Source organism: Dama dama, chromosome 4, assembly GCF_033118175.1.
Source record: "Dama dama isolate Ldn47 chromosome 4, ASM3311817v1, whole genome shotgun sequence".
Taxonomy (NCBI): Eukaryota; Metazoa; Chordata; class Mammalia; order Artiodactyla; family Cervidae; genus Dama; species Dama dama.
In genome coordinates, this window is record NC_083684.1 from 62,194,482 (window position 1) to 62,207,787 (window position 13,306).

The window sequence follows — 13,306 nt, forward strand, 5'->3', positions numbered from 1 at the left end:
CCTCGCGCCCCCCATTTTCCAGCCACACCGAACAGCTTGGGGTTGGACAAACCAGCTGTGCTGTCTCCTGCCCCTGGGACTTTGCACATGCCGTTCCCTCTCCCGTCTCCGGCTTTGGTCCAACAAACACCCACCAGTCAAGACTTGGTGGGGAGGCTGCTCACCACGTCCCTCGGAGGCGGCCGCCATTCACATGGGCCTCCAGGGTCCGTCCCCGGCCGTGACGCCCCCGGCTCTGATGACAGCCCAGCAGACAAGGGACCACTCTTCATGCACCTCCTGCCTGTCATTTTAAAGCACCGCTCTGCCGGGCTGACCCACTTCCTAGTGTTCTGCTGTCCCCTTATCAACTATTGAATCCACTCAGAAATATGGCTTCTTCAGGATTCCAGTGGGGGCTGGCCTCTAGCAGCTGCTCGGAAGTCAGAACATGCCAGCTTGGAGTTCAAAACTACAGGAATCAAGGGCTCGATGCAGTTGGGTTAACCTGGTGTCCGCTGGGTGGGGAAGGGAAAATTTGACCCCCTGCTGCTGGCCAAGTGAATCTAAAGGGCAGAGGCTGAGGCAGGGCAGGGGGCACAGGAATTTTTACCACCCTCTTCTCTTCCACCCCCCACAGTGCCGCAGTGAAGTTCTGTCCTCCACCTAACAAGATAACTAACTGGCTGCTGAGTCCTAACCCAGACTTCCCCAGAGACATTTCCCTTTCCCGAATTATAAGTGAGAAGATGGTAGTCTTGTCTTGACACCCGTGTGTCTGTCCTTCTTGAGTCTGTGGTCCCGCCTTCCTCCTCCTGTAGGTTTAGTCTCCCGGGGGTGGGCGGTGGGGCAGCCAGGTTGGAGCGGCAACCACTACCGCGAGGCAGCCCTGGTGAAGGGGACCATGTCGAGGCCGCCATCTTGGAACAGCTACTTTAGGGAGGCTACCGTGTTGCTGACCCTGTGGCTCAGCTGGTAAAGAACCTGCCTGCGATGCGGGAGACCTGGGTTCGAACCCTGGGTTGGGAAGATCCCTTGGAGAGGGGAAAGGCTACCCACTCCAGTATTCTGGCCTGGAGAATTCCATGGACTAAGTCCATGGGGTCGCAAAGAGCCCGACACGACTTAGCGACTTTCACTTTCACCACGTTGCCATGGCAACTGCACAGTCACCGGGGACCCAAGGCCCTGTGGAGGCAGCCCTCTTGGGAGGAGCCACTGTGAGCCGGGAGGAGGCGGGCCGGCTGCAGTGGCAGCCATAGTAGGTCAAAGAGGAAGCCAAGGACTGACTTGGGGGGCTACCCTTATGGAGTAGACATGCTGGAATGGTGCGTGCGGGGCCCACGGAGCCAGACACCATGAACCCGAGACCACGCTAAGGCAGCCATTACTGAAAGAGCTGCTTCCGCCATGTTGAATTGGTGACGATGGGGAAAGTGCTCATGACCCGGTTTTCTTGGTTCTTAAGTGGCCGATCTCTAGTAACTTTAATATTAATTCATCTGTCCGGCCCCAAGGTAGGGGACACTTTGATCTCTGGTCTTTTGGTGACCTCAAAGAACGTTGGAGGAGTCAGAGTCCCCAGAGTTCAGACATCTGTGGGTCAAGTCTGGCTTCCATGTCTTGAAGCTGGGTACAAGAGAGAGTTGGTCTCAGATGCTTTGTGGATGTATCTGCTGTTCGGGGGATGGGTGAGTGGGCGTTTGGTACTTTCTGGGAAGACGTGGGGAGCAGGGGATTCTCAAGGAAGGGGCCCCATAGGTTCCAGTGACCCCACCTTCGAAGACCGGTGTCTTTCCCCTCCCCAGGCCTTCCGGGGAACTGGTCCCTGGCCTGGCCAACTCTTCAAGGCCTAGGCATTCCCTCTCCAGATCCCAGCATGTTAGGTCAAGGGGAGGGAAGCTGGGTAGGGAATGCCCCTTTTGGAAACCATCGCCACCTCTGCTGGCGCATCAAGGCCCTGCGGACCTTGCTCTGTTTTGAGAGCCTCCTGAAGTCTGAGCAGAGACAGCACACCCTTTCAGAACTCAGGAGTCTGGGCCCCGGGTCACCTCCACTCTCAGATCCCAGATCCAGCCCCTCAACTCCCTCCTCCTCCTCCGAGCCAGGAGTCCCGCCCCCAGCCCCGCCCACGCCCCTCCCCCTCCTTGCCTCTCCCGCCGTCAGATCCTCGTCCTCGTCCTCGTCCTCCAGCGCCGAGTAGTCCTGGGTGAAAGGCACGGCTCCCTGGGCCGAGTGGAAGCGCAGGCGGTAGAGCAGCCGCACCCACTGGCCGAACTCTCGGTCGCGGCTCTCGGGCGGGGCCCGCAGCTGCAGGTAGAAGGCACGGCCGGTGCGGAACTTGACCTTGAGCTGCCAGCGGCTTTCGTCGTGGACGAAGAGCTGGACGAACTGCAAGGGGAACAGCCTGGGCAGGCGGAAGGGGCGGCTTCAGCATCTGACCCTCCCAGGCGCCAGCAGCGCCCACCCCAGCGCCCCTCTCCGCCCCCGGAAGGAGTCCTTTGTCACTTTCTCTGCCTTTTGCATTTCATCCATCTCAAACTTTCGTCCAGACACGGAGCCCATCTGTGTCTCCCGCTGGTCCTCCTCCTCCTAAACGCGAGACTCGGATAGCTGCTTACTTGAAATTAACATTTAGATGTTGGATCGACATCGGAAACAACTTCCAACAGCTGAATTCCTGACCTAAGCCCAACCCAAAACCTGCTCCTCTTCGTCTTCGTCTTAGCTATATCTTCCCACTTGCTCAGCCAGAAATTGTGCGAGTCGCTCCTGATCCGTCTTTTTGATATTTTTAACCGATCTTACCAAGTCCTGATGGCTCCACCGTTAAAATGTACTAATATTAATACTCAAAATCCGACCATTTCTAAGTCTCCACAATTTCCCGCTTTCACCCCAGTCTGTTCCTACACTGCCGCCAGAGGGCGCCAATCAACACCCGGGTGAAATGGGGGCGTGCTCAGCTGTGTCCGATTCTTTGTGACCCATGGACTGTAGCCCGCCGGGCTCCTCGGTCCGCGGGGTTGTCCAGGCAAGAATACTGGAATGGATTGCCATTGCGTCCTCCAGGGGATCTTCCTGACCCAGGGATCAAACCCGTGTTTCCAGCGTCTCCTGCATTACAGGTGGATTCTTTACCTCAGAGTCAAATCAACACCAGAGTTAGCTCAAATTGCTCCCAGGGCTCACAGGAAACAGAGTCCTGGTCTTGACCGCTGGGTTCTGCAGGCTCTGTTCCACTTTGTGCCTTCTCTGTCCTCCCCTCCCGCCCTTTCTCCCGGTTTAACGTCTCCAGCCATACTGGTCCTACTGGTCCATAAACCTGCCAGGTTTGGTCCTACCCCAGGACCTTTGCACAGGCTGTTTCCTCTGCCCAAAATCTTCTTCCTCCAACCATCCCCATGGCTTGGCCTCTTCATCTCAAGGGAAGGGGTGCCCCTTTTTCTCAAGAGGCATCTTCTCAGGGAGAAGATCTGTTTACAACCTCCTGCTTATTTACAACCACATCTGCCCTTGCTGACCTCCCCATGCCCACCCCTCACCCCCTTCTGATCTGTCTCCACAGACCTCAGCCACTGGACAAATTGACATCTATTCTGTCTGCCTTCCTAGTAGAAGGTGAGCTTGAGGGCAGAGAGTTTGGTCCAGTTTTTTTCACTGCTGTTTCCTTCATATCCAGAGCTGACCCACGGTCCGTGCTCAATGAATGCTCACTGAGTAACGAATACATGAATCACTTAGGCCCCCAGCCTAATTCAATGTCCAAAAAAGGCAGCAGAGGAAACAATCCAGACAGGATGGGTAATTTGGCAGAGATCACACAGCAAGAATTTGAACCCCAGTCTTACCAAGGTTCTTAACAACACTGGGTAGCTACACACCACCCTCCTCAGGCCCAGCAATGTATCTCCAGAAACTGACTTCACACCCTCCCGGCTGTGCATGGATGTCCCCTGCCTGCTGCACTGGTGGTCACCCCCAGGCACAGGACACATCCGTGTCCCTCATAGGCAACTCAATCTGTTATTACGTTCCCCAAATGGAAGAATAACAGCTGACATTTTCAGAGCTCATACTCTGTGCCAGGTGCTGTTCCAAGTGTTTCCCAAACATTTACTCAGTTTATCCCCTGACAGTCCTGGAAAGTGGGTTCTCCTCTTATCCCCATGTTGCAGGTGAGGAAACTGAGACCCAGACAGGTAGGAAACTTGGCCAAAGGCAGAGAAGAAGGGGTGAAGCCAGGATTTGAACCCAAGCTGTCTGAAGGCAGCCATTCCTTCAAGGGCATTCCTTATTAGGTTATCTCAGCAAGAGGCAGATGCAAGCTTGGTGTCCAAGGGGGTGGAGTTTGTTGAATGGTGTGTCCAAAAGAGGACCTGTCCATCCCAGCACAGAATCACCCAGGGCTGGAAGCTGGTTAGAAGTGAGGGGCTGGGGGGTGAATCTAGAGGCTGAGTTGGCAGAGCAGGCTCAATGATGTTACTTCCGTGGTATGTTTTATGGTGGGAGAAGGCAGAGTGCTGAAGGAGGTTACAAGGAGATCAAAGACCCCTTCTCAGCACCAACCTTGATATTCTTCCAACTGCAAGTTGTGACTCAAGTGGTGGGATACAATTAATATTGAAAAGAAAAGGGAGGTGTGGTAGAGAATGTCTCAGTACAGGGTTCTGACAACAGAATACTGCTTTGTGAAATGTTTTCAACTTATCCAGGGAGGATAAATAAAGGCTGTACGTAGCTTCAAGTTCGTTCAGGTCAGAATCAGATTATACCACTGAATGAGTTGCAAAAAAAAAAAAAAAAAAAAAAATCTTTTTGGATTTCAGAATTGCAAACAAAGGATTGTGTGTCTGTGTGTGTGTTTGTGATAATGTGACTCCATTCTTCCTTCCTTCCTCCCCTCCCTTTCCCTGCCCCGTTTCTTTCATTAACTATGAGATGCAGGTGGTGCTAGGAGACATAAGAGTCACAGGTTCAATTCCTAGGTCGGGAAGATACCCTGAAGGAAGGCATGGCAATCCACTCCAGTATTCTTGCCTGGAGAATCCCATGGACAGAAGAACTTGGTGGGCTACAGTCCACAGCGTTGCAGAGTCAGACATTACTGAAATGACTTAGCACACATGCAATCAAAAAAAAAAAAAAGAAAGCCACGGGCAGAATGTTTCTGTAAATATACTCTACTCATGTAAATGCTTTGGTATTTGCAGCTGGAATTGGAGGCAGGAGCCTAGGATGGGAGAAAGATGTATTCTGTGCTGTGTGTGTCTTGTACCTTAGAGTGTTTTTGCATTACTTTTTCAATGAAAAATCAAAACAAAACACAAAGACCTGCAGGGGCAGTGTGGAGAGAGTGGCCTGAGAGCTCCAGAATCCAGGGGGCTGGTCATGAAGAGCAGGTGGTTCCAATCCAGGCCACCCCTGACTCACACTAGGACCCTGGCCAAACGGCTCCCCTCTCTGGGCCTCAGTTTTTCTTTTTGAGGATGGGGTTAAAGGGCCCCAGCATACCATGCAGTGAAAGTGAAGTCGCTCAGTTGTGTCTGACTCTGCAACCCCATGGACTGTAGCCTACCAGGCTCCTCCATCCATGGGATTTTCCAGGCCAGAGTACTGGAGTGGGTTGCCATGTCCTTCTCCAGGGGATCTTCCCAACCTAGAGATCAGACCCGGGTCTCCTGCATTGCAGGCAGTCACTTTACCATCTGAGCCACCAAGGAAGCCCATGCAGTAGGTGCTGCATAAATGGTCGCTCTCCTGACCCCTACCAGGGCGTGGCCATGGGCTGTCCCCCTCATGTCCATCTATCCCTGATTGCTGATCCCTGTGGGTGGCCCTGTGTTTGTTCTCCTGGGTGGACCAGTAGCCCAGAGAGGGCCGGCAGCCATCCATGGCTCCTGGCCCTGGGGGTCATCCGGGTGAAAGGAGGTGCTTCAGGGGACCTAGGGTGCCCAGAACTGGGGAGGAAGGCAGTGTAGGCTGGGGGTGGGGGCAGTCACCCGAAGAGCTGCAGGTGTCCGTTCTCCTTGGCAGGGCCCGCCAGAAGCAACAGGTCTGGGAGTTCCAGGGCTGGACTGGAGGCTGCCACTCCCATGGTGACCTTGTTGGCAACTTCTCCTAACCGGGTCACCTGGGCCGGGGGAGGGGTGGCGACAGAGGTTAGAAGCTGGATAAATGGGGAGCAGGGTTGGGGAGGGATCAGAGGTCAGGAATTTTGGTAGGATTAAGGGGCATGAACCAAGAAAGTTAACCATCAAGAAGAGGATCAGATATCTTGGGGTCAAAGGTCGAGTCACCTGGGTATGAAGTCAGGGACATGGACTGAGGGAATCAAAGGTTAGCAGTCATAGAGAAACTAAAGGTTTGGAGGTATTGGCGGGCGTGGGGTGTGGAGGTCAGGAGATGGGCGGTAAGGTGAGCAGAGGTTCCCTACGTCAGGAGGTCGGGGCCCAGGCTTGGGCGCAGAGGGTTCTGGGGCTCCGCACCTGCACGAAGTTGCTCTCAAAGATGGGGAAGTCTCGCAGCTGGTCGAATTCGCCGCTGAGGAGATGGCGCTGGAGCCGTCCGGGCCGGCCCGTGGGACAGGGTGGAACCAGGGGGCGTTCTACAGAAGCGGCGAAGTTCGCAGATATATTCCAAGAGGCTGGGTAGGGGTCCCCTACCCAGGGCGGACAGCCCCGCGCGGAGGGTAGGGGGTTCCCGGCTACCGGTCTCCGCATCGCAGGCCCCATCCCTCACCTGGTTCCCGCACCTGGTCCAACCCCTCCAGGCCCTGTTCCGCTTCTCACCTGCCATCACGCCCGGTCCCGCCTCACCTGCTCCACCGAAGGCCGGCTTAGGCTCGTGCCCCCGTTTCATCGCAACGCCCCGCCCCTTGGGTGGAGCGGAGGGCGGTGCCCATGGAGAAAACGGGAGGGCGGGGCCGCGGGCTCTGTGACGTCACAGCGAGGCGGACGGCGTCGATACGTCGAAGTCCGCGGTTGTGACGTCACCAGAGGGGGCGGTACCCGGACGCCCAGAGGGAGCAGCGGTCGCCCAGCGACATCAGGCACCGGTAGCGGGTGGGCGCTAGTGCGCAGACGCAAGAAGCTGGCGCAGGCGCACGGGCGACGGGATGCGGCCCGTTGCTCCCGGCGTGCTCCGCGGCGCCCGCCTGACTCCAGCCTCTGGGCTGGAGGGAAGGGCCCGAGATGTCTGTCCCCGCCGCTGGTGCGACTCGAGTGCTCCTCCTGTTGCTGGTGGCGGCAGCAGCGCCCAGCCGGGCGCGGGGTAGTGGCTGCCGGTCCGGCGCCGCTGTGCGGGGAGTGAGTACTTATTCGCTTTGCACAGAGGTCAGGGCCGCCGGAGATCGCGGTCTTGGGTCTTTGGGTCGGTTAAGGTGGGAACGGGGCTGCGCAGGGCCGGGGAGGGAAGGCGAGATGAAAACCGTGCAAAGCGAGGCTGCAGTCCTGCGCGTGCATGAGGCCTGGGAGAAAGCGTGAGGTTAGAGAGGCCCTAACTCATGAATATGCATAAGGGGGCGGGGCTCGGATGGGTTTTTTGGCCCCTAGGCTATCGGTGAGGTGAAAACTCGGCTGCACCCAAAGAGGAGATCGGGCAAGAACTTCAACTTTCGAACGCTTGGGATCCGCAGTCATGAATATGCTTGAGGATGTGTGGCCCGGGTGGAATCTTGGCAAATCAGACGTCGGGGCGGCTAAAATGAAAATGGCGAGGGGGTTCTCGAGAGAGTGGAGGAGCTCCGTCTCCCGCATACACGTGGGGTGGGCGGAATGTTGAGCTCGAGGATTAAAATCTGGAACGAGGTAGCGCAGGCTTGAGGGTGGAGAGTGGAGTATGCAGAAGTTGGAGAAATTTGGAGAGTTGGAGAAAAGGAAGGCCTGAAATCTTAAATTTGCTTGATGGCGGCATCGTGACTGTTGAGGCTTAAGGTGACACCGAGGTCACTTGGATATTAGCTTGGGAAGGATATCCTTTAACTCATGAATATTTATGATGCTAGGCGTGAAAGTGGCCAGGAGGTAGGTGCCTTGAAAATGAGGCAACTGGTTTGCAGGCTCTGGTTTTCTGAGGCCCGTCCAGATCATGAATTTTCATGAAATGGTCAGATTCCGGTGGAATCGTGAGCATGCATCAGTGTTTGGATATGGGTATGAAAATAAGGCTCTTCCAGCAGCTTACGGGTCTGTGTGTCCTGGGGTTCCTGGATCCTGCTGGACTGAGGACTCTGATGGTCCTTAAGTGGGTCCCTTTCTGTCACGCACAGGTGGGGGTGGAAGGTCGAGAAGGCGAGGGCTGCGGCACCGTGGGGCTGCTACTGGAGCACTCATTTGAGATTGGTGAGTCACAGCGTCCTGACCTGGACACTTAGTCACTGCCCTGTGAATTCAGGTGCCTCCCCATGTGATACACGTCATCCGTTCACTCACAGCTTTGCACTTGGGAGTGTGTTTGCATTAACACGGGGGAGTTGGATGGGGGAAGAATAGAAGCTCTGCTTTTGAATACCTCTATACTGGTAAGACAAATGCCCGTGTCAGAAAGGTCACTGTGGTGGTAATAAGCTCAGAGCAGACTTTCCTGACCACTTGTCCCGTGCCCTGCCCTGGTAGATGCTCCTCCTGTATTAACTCAGACATCTTCAGAATAGTCATGCAAAGTAGGAGGTGGTAGGGATAGCCCCATTTCCCAGAAGAGCAAACCGAGGTGCAGAGGGACACCAGACAGGGTCCTTTTACAAGTGAATGGCAGAGCCAGGACCTGCTCTAAAGCCCAGCTTAAACTGCATTAATGCACTAATGCATCCAGACTCCCAGATATGTCAGTGCGGCCCAGGGGTTCATAATCCAGTCTGAGGCCCCAGACTCTGGGGTGAGGGGCGTTCATGATAACCATTGAAGCTGGGACCCTCTGCAGACCTCTCCAGTCAGAGCCTGCCATCTGCCCAAGAAAGCCTGGCCTTGGGAGTGCCCAAGCTCTGTACCCTGTGATCTGCAGCTGGGGAAGCTGAGGGCCAGATAGGTTATGTGAGCGACCCTGGGTCACCTGGCAAGTTGGAGGCCAGGTTTAGGAGCTGTGGGGTCTGGGCACCTATTGTGGGTTGCCCCGGGATGCAGGAGGGCAAGACAAGGTGGTGGTGTCCCCAGTTTTTAGGTGGAACAATGAGGGCTCAGGGTGGGGAGGTGACCTGGTCACAGCGAGGTTGACAGATGTGGTGGCCGGAGGTCGCTGAGTCCAGGTGTGCCTCTCCCCCCCTCCAGATGACAGTGCCCACTTCCGGAAGCGGGGCTCGCTGCTCTGGAACCAGCAAGACGGCACCTTGTCTTTATCACAGCGGCAGCTCAATGAGGAGGAAAGGGGCCGGCTCCGGGTGAGGAGGGGACCCTGGATTTGCTGGAATGGGGGGCACGTGCCTCGGAGCACAGCATGCGTACTTCCGGGTCCTCCTTGGGGAGGGTGTGGGGAGGTACCGGGGTCAGGTGGGGCTCTGGACAGCAGGGTGGAGAAAGGGAGGAAGGAGAGGCGAGGGGCCAGCTAGCTGACTTTGGGGGGAAGCTCACAAAAGCTGCCACAGGCCACTGCTGCTCTGCCCCTTTGGACAGATGGAGCCGTGGGGGTGGTGGGGGATACAGGCTTCTTTTGGGCCGCTGCGGGCCCCTGGGTGCCCTCCCTGTGGGAGATAGCAGGGTGACGTCCGCCTGGACCAGCACGGTGCCCATGTGATTCCTGTCACCCCCAGAGGGAATTTGCAGCTCATAGAACTGGGGAGTCCCTGGCCTTCCCTGGTGCGTCAGTGGTTAGGACTCCACGCTTTCACTGCAGTGGGCCCAGGTTCCATCCGCTGTTGGGGAACTAAGATCCTAAAAGCCACCTGGCGTGACCCCAAAAAAGAAAGAAGAAAAGGATTAACAGGAGTCTGGGTGTGGGACTGGACCCAGACCTGGGGGCAGCATTCTTGGGGACTTGTTCCCTCGCTGGGCCTGGCTCTGCTCTCCTCCTGGTGGTCTTCCCTCCGGCTCCCCCCTTGCCTAGTGGGGCAGGCCAGTGGGAGGAGTCTTGGGCTTGGCTGGGCCAGGTATCGGGGAGGGGCTTTCCTGGCTGGGGGCTCCGTGGCGGGTGCAGACTTGGTGGGGGCTGGGCGCTGCCTCACCCACCACCACCTCCTCCTCTCCGCCCTTGCAGGACGTGGCAGCGCTGAACGGCCTATACCGTGTCCGGGTCCCGCGGCGGCCTGGGGCCCCTGATGGCCCAGAAGCCGGGGGCTACGTCTCCTCCTTTGTCCCCGCGGTGAGTCAGCAACGAGGACTGGGCCCCATCCTTGCTTCGCCCAACCGCTCCAGCCTAGGTCCTACCATTCGGCCTCCATTGTCTGTGGCCCAGCATTTAAGGATGGGGAAGGCTCGGACCTGGTTTTGCCTTTGAGGGTCTCCTGGGCTGGAGAGGGGCAGTCCGGTTGGCGGGGGCTCCAATGGGGCAGCTCAGGGCCTTGTGGGCGCTGGAGAGGCTGCTGATTCCACCTGAGGTTGGTGGGGTGGGAGGGGGTTGCGTGGAGGACTTTGAAAGATGTGTCCGGGGCCCCGTGGGATGCGGGGGCATGCTGGTGTGGGCGAAGCCTGGGCAGCAGCCCCTGCTGGCCCTCCTCCTCTCAGCCCCCTCCCCTCTGCCCACAGTGCTCCCTGGTAGAGTCTCATCTCTCGGACCAGCTGACCCTGCACGTGGATGTGGCCGGCAACGTGGTGGGCGTGTCGGTGGTGACGTACCCTGGGGGCTGCCGGGGCCACGAGGTGGAGGACGTGGACCTGGAGCTGTTCAACACTTCCGTGCAGCTGCAGCCACCGGTCACGGCGCCTGGGTGAGGAGGGGGTGAGGGAAGGGGACAGAACCAGGCCCCTCTGGGCCGGGCCAGCCTCCCACCCCGCCCCTCCCGCCACCCTTCTGGGCCCTCTGGGGGGTGGGGGAGGTGCGGGCGCCTCATCCCATCTTCTGCTTCTACTCCTACCTTCCCAGGCCTGAGACAGCAGCTTTCATTGAGCGCCTGGAGATGGAGCAGGCCCAGAAGGCCAAGAACCCCCAGGAGCAGAAGTCCTTCTTCGCTAAATATGTGAGTGGGGTTCTGCATGCCCCTGGGGCCCTTCCCCACTGGGGAAGGGCCCTCTCCCTCCCATCCTGAGCCCCGCTTCGTCCTGCTCGGCTCCCCTCCTCTATGCAGGGCCGGCTTGGTCTCTGTGCTCGTCTCCCTGGCCCCTGGGCTGAACGCTGGAGCCCCGCACCCGCCCTCCTCTGTCCGCTCGTGGCGGTGGTCACGGGGCATCCGGTCTCAGAAAACAGCCTGCCCCGGAGCTGGGCAGTGAGGGGAGCCGGGGCCAGCTCCCTGGGTGCCTGGGCCGGGCTCAGACCAGGGACAGGGAGTGTCAGTCTGTCCCGTTTGGAGGGAGTGCAGAGGGGGGCGTGGTCGGGGAGGGGCGGGGTCCATGCCAACAGAGGACAGGAGAGGGGGCCTGAGCTGGGCTGGGGGTGGGGGCTGCGGGGTGGAAGGCCGAGATCTAAGGGGACAGGTTTAGAAAGGAGGGAGTTGGGGAGGTGTCCTCCAGGCAGGCCGGGGAGGGGCCTGGGAGCCTGCGAGCCGAGGGTCCTTGGTGCTGGTGACGCTGGGGCTGGAGGAGGCCGTCCCACCCCAGGCCAGGGCAGGGGGCCGCGGAAGCCAGCGAGGTTGGGGCCTCCGGGCCTCGGGTGTCAAGTCTGCAGGGCCTCAGGTAGCGTACTGGTCGCTCCTGGGGTCAGGAGAGCCAACCCACTGAGCTGCGGGCAAACGTGGCCTCCGCGGGCGCGCCCGGCCGGCCCGCTCTCCCTGACGGCCGCCGGACGCCGCAGCCGCCGCTGGCCCTGACCTGCGTCCCCGCCCTCCTCAGTGGCACCTCATCCTGGGGGGGGCCGTGTTGCTCACAGCCCTGCGTCCTGCTGCCCCCGGGCCCGCACCGCCGCCGCACGAGGCCTGAGTGAGGACCCAACCCCCTCCCGCCTCCCCGCTCCCCGCAGCCCCCCAGCCCTCCCCCAGCCCGTAGTGCAGTAGGGGACCCGGGCCCGCTCCCCCCACGCCTCCCCTCACGCCACGCCCACCTCCCCCACGGTGGCCAGGCCACCGCTGACCTCACCTTTCTTCTCTGTCTCTCTGTCCGCCCGTCCATCCATCCCATGCCGCCGGCTCACAGTGGATGTACATCGTCCCAGTCGTCCTCTTCCTCATGATGTCGGGAGCACCGGACGCGGGGGGCCAGGGCGGTGGCGGTGGCGGCGGTGGCGGAGGCAGCGGCCGGTGAGGGGCGCGGGGCCGAGGTGCCGCCCGCCCTCTTCCTCCCGGAGCACACCCTTCCTGCCCAGCGTGCCCGCTCCCTTGGTCATCTTAGGAGGGACTCTCCACCCGACCATCTCCCCGTCCCGTGGGGGTCGGAGGGCGCCCCCTCCCCATGTGTCCCTCCCCTCTTGTGCTTGGAGTTACTGTGGGGGGTGGCTGGGTTCTGGGCCCTGCTGCACCCCACCTTTCCCCCTGGCCCCACCGAAGTGTAGAGCCCACGCTCCCGGTCCCCTGATCCCGCACCCCAAGCCCTGTGTGGTGGGAACATGCCTGGTTCTCTCCGGCCTCTGTGCCTTTATCTGGTCTCACCCCGCCAGGCCAGGGGGTCCCCCTCACTTGTCTGACACTGGATTGGGACACCAGCCTCCTCTCTGTGGTCTTGAGGGCACCCTGGGGCTCCCCAAAGCCCAGAGCTGGCACAGAGCAGGGATGGGCTGGCCCTGGCGCCCCCTTTTCACTCTGTCTACACAGCCCTGCTCCCCCTGCTCTGGCCTGTATCTGCCCACGGCTCTAGTGGGAGTTGGGAATTCCTGCTATTAGGACGCCAGGCCCTCCAGAGGCTCTGGGGCTTGAACCAGTGATGCTGGAAGTCAAAACAGAGCGGACTACCGTGCAGCGGAGTCAGGGCCCAGATGATGTAGAGAACCCCTTTCCCGGCTGGTCGCTGCCCTGGGACTTTGCTGGGTCCTTGCCATTTATCTCCCTTTCTCCTTCTGTCTATTTAAAAACATCGACAACATAATTGAAATAGGTAAACGTCTGGGAAAGTTGCAGCTTGCAACTTAACAGGCAAGTGCAGTTGTTAACTAGGCTAAGAGACTGTCAGGATGTACAGGCGCTACTGAATTCTGCGGGTGGCTAGGTGTGTGATTCAGAAATGCCAAAAAAATGGCCGCCGTTGTCATGGTAACAGTGACATCAGGCTCCACGGGGTGTGTGTGTGTAGCAGTTTATTAAAGCGAGCCCTAAATA

The 13,306-nt window shown here is 58.8% G+C and overlaps 3 protein-coding genes across 8 annotated transcripts in view; 2 read left to right on the forward strand and 1 right to left on the reverse strand.

Moving 5' to 3' along the window:
- LOC133054670 (myosin-binding protein C, fast-type) overlaps window positions 1-748 on the forward strand; it is a 35,199-nt gene extending 34,451 nt beyond the window's left edge. For both annotated transcript variants that reach the window (XM_061139885.1, XM_061139886.1), the window contains one exon: window positions 620-748. In XM_061139885.1, the coding sequence (XP_060995868.1) occupies window positions 620-630 (11 nt within the window). In that variant the 3' untranslated portion in view covers window positions 631-748. The remainder of the gene's footprint in view (window positions 1-619) is intronic.
- Window positions 749-1,407: 659 nt separating this feature from the next.
- On the reverse strand, window positions 1,408-6,988 carry GARIN5A (golgi associated RAB2 interactor 5A). Of its 2 annotated transcripts, none has more exons than XM_061139982.1 (5): window positions 6,798-6,988; window positions 6,468-6,586; window positions 5,982-6,112; window positions 2,131-2,386; window positions 1,408-1,608 (listed from the first exon to the last, which is right to left on the reverse strand). In XM_061139982.1, the coding sequence occupies exons 1-5, from the start codon at window positions 6,838-6,840 to the stop codon at window positions 1,552-1,554; spliced, it is 606 nt and encodes a 201-aa protein (XP_060995965.1). In that variant the 5' UTR covers window positions 6,841-6,988; the 3' UTR covers window positions 1,408-1,551. The 2 variants fall into 2 exon arrangements, with proteins under 2 accessions (XP_060995965.1, XP_060995964.1); XM_061139981.1 differs by having other exon boundaries at window positions 1,412-1,608; window positions 6,771-6,988.
- A 112-nt stretch (window positions 6,989-7,100) lies between these two features.
- EMC10 (ER membrane protein complex subunit 10) lies at window positions 7,101-13,306 on the forward strand. Of its 4 annotated transcripts, none has more exons than XM_061139962.1 (8): window positions 7,101-7,313; window positions 8,249-8,321; window positions 9,243-9,352; window positions 10,165-10,269; window positions 10,653-10,834; window positions 10,990-11,083; window positions 11,892-11,978; window positions 12,192-12,311. In XM_061139962.1, the coding sequence occupies exons 1-7, from the start codon at window positions 7,173-7,175 to the stop codon at window positions 11,976-11,978; spliced, it is 792 nt and encodes a 263-aa protein (XP_060995945.1). In that variant the 5' UTR covers window positions 7,101-7,172; the 3' UTR covers window positions 12,192-12,311. The 4 variants fall into 4 exon arrangements, with proteins under 4 accessions (XP_060995945.1, XP_060995947.1, XP_060995944.1 ...); XM_061139964.1 differs by having other exon boundaries at window positions 7,101-7,286; XM_061139961.1 differs by lacking the exon at window positions 11,892-11,978 and having other exon boundaries at window positions 12,192-13,306.

Coding starts and splice junctions, on each gene's coding strand:
- GARIN5A (XM_061139981.1), bottom strand. CDS start 6,840: ATGAAACGGGGGCACGAGCCTAAGCCGGCCTTCGGTGGAGCAGGTGAG. Junction 6,587..6,770: donor GGGACCGGGCGTGATGGCAG/GTGAGAAGCGGA, acceptor CCGCTTCTGTAG/AACGCCCCCTGGTTCCACCC. Junction 1,609..2,130: donor AGGATCTGACGGCGGGAGAG/GCAAGGAGGGGG, acceptor TCTTGTACCCAG/CTTCAAGACATGGAAGCCAG.
- EMC10 (XM_061139961.1), top strand. CDS start 7,173: ATGTCTGTCCCCGCCGCTGGTGCGACTCGAGTGCTCCTCCTGTTGCTG. Junction 10,835..10,989: donor CCACCGGTCACGGCGCCTGG/GTGAGGAGGGGG, acceptor CTACCTTCCCAG/GCCTGAGACAGCAGCTTTCA. Junction 11,084..12,191: donor AGTCCTTCTTCGCTAAATAT/GTGAGTGGGGTT, acceptor GCCGGCTCACAG/TGGATGTACATCGTCCCAGT.